Source organism: Sphaerodactylus townsendi, linkage group LG03 (genome assembly GCF_021028975.2).
Source record: "Sphaerodactylus townsendi isolate TG3544 linkage group LG03, MPM_Stown_v2.3, whole genome shotgun sequence".
Classification (NCBI taxonomy): Eukaryota; Metazoa; Chordata; class Lepidosauria; order Squamata; family Sphaerodactylidae; genus Sphaerodactylus; species Sphaerodactylus townsendi.
This window is the reverse complement of record NC_059427.1, coordinates 146,694,796-146,698,262: the sequence shown is the minus strand read 5'-3', so window position 1 is coordinate 146,698,262 and position 3,467 is coordinate 146,694,796. Positions and strand designations below refer to the sequence as shown.

The window sequence follows — 3,467 nt, the reverse complement described above, 5'->3', positions numbered from 1 at the left end:
CCTGTGAGCTCCCAAAGGCACCTGGTGGGCCACTGCGAGTAGCAGAGGGCTGGACTAGATGGACTCTGGTCTGATCCAGCTGGCTTGTTCTTATGTGGTGGGGGGGGGGGGGGGTTGGTGGGGGGGGGGGTGGGGGGGGGGGGGGGTGGGGGGGGGGGGGGGGGGGGGGGGGAGGGGGAGGGGGGGGGGTGGGGAATGAGGGGGGGTGGGGGTGGGGGGGGGGGGGGGGGGGGGGGGGGGGGGGTGGGGGGGGGGGGGGGTGGGGGGGGGGGGGGGGGGGGGGGGGGGGGGGTGGGGGGCGGGGGGGGTGGGTGGGGGGGGGGGTGGGGGGGGGGGGGTGTGGGGGGGGGGGGGGGGTTGGGTGGGGGGGGGGGGTGGGGGGGGGCGGGGGGGGGGGGGGGGGGGGGTGGGGGGGGGGGGGGGAGGGGGGGGGGGGGGGGGGGGGGGGGGGGGGGGGGGGGGGGGGGGGGGGGGGGGGGTGGGGGGGGGGGGGCCATCTAGTCCAGCTCTCTGCTACTCGCAGTGGCCCACCAGGTGCCTTTGGGAGCTCACATGCAGGATGTGAAAGCAAAGCCCCTCTGAGTGACAGCCCTTCAGATACTTCGAGGGTGCCATCGTGTCCCCCTTCTCCAGACTGAACACTCCCAAGTCCTCCTGCCTTTCCTCACAGGGGTCGGTCTTCGTCTCCAGGCCCCTGATCGTCCTCGTCGCCGTCTTCTGCACCCGCTCCGTTCCGTTCACACCCTTTTAGAAGTGAAGCCTCCTGAACTTTACACAGGACTCCAGGCGAGGCCTGACGAATGCAGCGTACAGCGGGACTGTGACATCTTATGATTTGGAGGTGATGCCCCTGTTGATACACCTCAAAACATGGGCACTTCCGCACATGCAGAATAAAGCTCTTTCAATCCACTTCCACAATGGTTTGCAAGTGGATTTGGCTGTTTTGCACAGTAAAATCCAGCTGCAAAAGTGGATTGAAAGTGCATGTCAGCCTTTTTCGCTGCTGCATCAGACTGGCTGTTCGTATTCAGCTGACAGTCCACCCCACACCTCAAGACCTTGCTCACACGCAGTGGACAACACTGACCTTGATAGACCAGCGTTCCAGGTCAGTACAAGAAGATTCATGCACATTTTCCCCAGAGGCTAAAGTCAATTTCCCAGAGTGCAATTGGGAGTGGTGGCAAGAGTTGCCTTTAAGAATGAGTGGAATAACTGTCTTTCTTTTGGGGGGGGGGGTTCTTCTGAGTGATTCTATAGAAGTAGCAGATCGTGCCCTGGGATCGGACGCTGGGGTGGGAAAGAAGTAAAATTGGAGAGACTTTGCAAAGCCTTCCCTCACCCACAGCTTCACCTTGACTGCCCTTCTGTAGACGCAGAGGATCCTCAGAAGATGCCAGCCACAGATGCAGGCGAAACGTCATGCTACTGGAACACGGCCATACAACCCGGAAAACGCACAACACCCTAGTGCCGTGGTGGCAAACCTTTGGCACTCCAGATGTTATGGACTACAATTCCCATCAGCCCCTGCCAGCATGGCCAATTGGTAGAGCTGATGGGAATTGTAGTCCATAACATCTGGAGAGCCAAAGGTTTGCCACCACTGCCCTAGTGATTCCGGCCATGAAAGCCTTCGACAACAGTCACGTCCCCTGTTAGTTGCCATTAGTTGCTCCTGTCCTCTGACTGGTGAAAGGCCATGAAATTACTTCACTGAGCACATTGTTTGCTCAGTCTGGAGCAGAAGAGGAAAGCACAGTGGAATTGTAGCACGTCACAGATCTTGGACCAAAAGTGGCCAGTGAGCCGGGAGAAAGGGGTCCAGTGGGCCAGCTCGTGGTCCCATAGCTTGAGACACACAAAACCTAGGCAAGAGATCATTCCCAGCACCACGATGCCCATGGATGTGGCGTCGCCCAAATGATGTTGCACCTGGAGTACTTTCCAAACCACGATGACTATATGTGCGCCCAATGCCAGCTCGAACCCTTGGGGGTGAAGAACAGCCAGGCCGTAACTTGCCAGCGAAACGGTTTCCATAGCAAAGAAGGTGTTGGGCTGCCAGCCGTGCTCCAGGAAGTGGCACCAGACAGCCGCCCACGCAAAAATTAACAAGGTCGCCCACTGGTCTAAGACAGCTGCCCGATGAGACTGTGTCCAAAGCCGGACCCACTGCACCGGCCCGTAGGCCAGGGCCATGAGGGCAAAGACTTCCCGGAGGTAGCGTGCCGGCCCTCTCGGGCCGCCCGAAGAAGAGAGCCAGTGCCAGCCCAGAAGCATATAGGCCACGTTGACTAAACAGTTGGCAGGCATGGCGACTACAGCGGGTAAGCCTAGCACGGTGGGTTCGGCGTAATACTTGTACCCAACTTCCGTATGAACGCTGTCGAAAGCCCCCGAGGCCACCGCTCCGGAGCAAACAGCCAGCCCTGCGGCCACGTGCCAGACCGGGGCTCCGACTTCGGGTTTCATATTGCTTCCCTGGTTGCGGGCCCTGAATCTCCCAGGCCGGCCCAGTCTCCTCAGACGTTGGAAGATAAGAAGAGTCGGCCCTGATTGGTATTTGGACGGGGGACCGCCCCGCCGCACAAGTCCAGGGTAGCTATGCAAAGGGAGGCGCTGACAAACCACCTCTGTCGCCTTGACCTGGATGGCGGAGGCTAGCCGGATCTCATCGGATGCCGGAAGCTAAGCGGGGCCAGCTGAGCTTAATACTTGGCTAGGAGACCACCACGGAAGTTCAGGGCTGCTGCACGAAGGCAAACCACCTCTGAGTTCTCACAAGATGACTGCAACTTGACGACACTTTCCGCCACCCCCGCCAGTGGCTGACTGGCAGTGTCCTGTTATTCTGTGGATCGCCTTCTAGTGCAAAAGGGTTGGCCTGGATGCAATTTGAATCCCCCTCTCCAATGTGATTTGAGGCCAGGTGAGGAGAAAAGGAAGCGGTTCAAGGGAGAGATTTCCAACCTGCCGTCTCCTTCCCTGTTGATTTCTCCTGCTGGCAAACCCAGACGCTGGCTGTTCTGCCTGCTGCCGCACGTTCTCCTGTCCCCCTTCGAGCCAGGTGCCCCTTCTGCCCTCCTCCCTCCCCCTAAGCCGAGGACAGTCCCCCACGGCTGGGAACTTTGGGTCTAATTCCAAGGGCAGGCCCGGCCTTCTCCCTTGGCAGCCGCAGGAGTCACGCAGGTTCCGGTGTTTGCAGTTATGAAACAGCTGCAGGGGGTAGGATTGGTTGCTGGTGACATCACTGCACGGCAGTGGTGTGTGTGTGTGTGTGTGTTTCCTTCCCAAGATCTTGTGTTTTGTAACCATGACGATCACAAGGGGCAGGCGCAGAGTGGTTCCCTTGGGCCTCAGCCGCCCAGACATTCTGTACTAAGACGTCCGAGCTATTTAATTTCAGAGGCGTCGCTGCTGCTAGCAGCGTTGCAGATGGAGCAGGTTTGCAAGAACCACAA

The 3,467-nt window shown here is 59.6% G+C and overlaps 1 protein-coding gene across 1 annotated transcript; it reads right to left on the bottom strand.

The window, feature by feature from the left end:
• Positions 1 to 1,608: 1,608 nt before the first annotated feature.
• TMEM187 (transmembrane protein 187) lies at positions 1,609 to 3,068 on the bottom strand. The gene has a single exon (XM_048489941.1). The coding sequence runs from the start codon at positions 2,476 to 2,478 to the stop codon at positions 1,717 to 1,719; it is 762 nt and encodes a 253-aa protein (XP_048345898.1). The 5' UTR covers positions 2,479 to 3,068; the 3' UTR covers positions 1,609 to 1,716.
• Between the last annotated feature and the right edge of the window lie 399 nt (positions 3,069 to 3,467).

Bases quoted from the DNA above. Each gene is read 5' to 3' on its own strand.
- TMEM187 (XM_048489941.1), bottom strand. From the start codon at position 2,478: ATGAAACCCGAAGTCGGAGCCCCGGTCTGGCACGTGGCCGCAGGGCTG.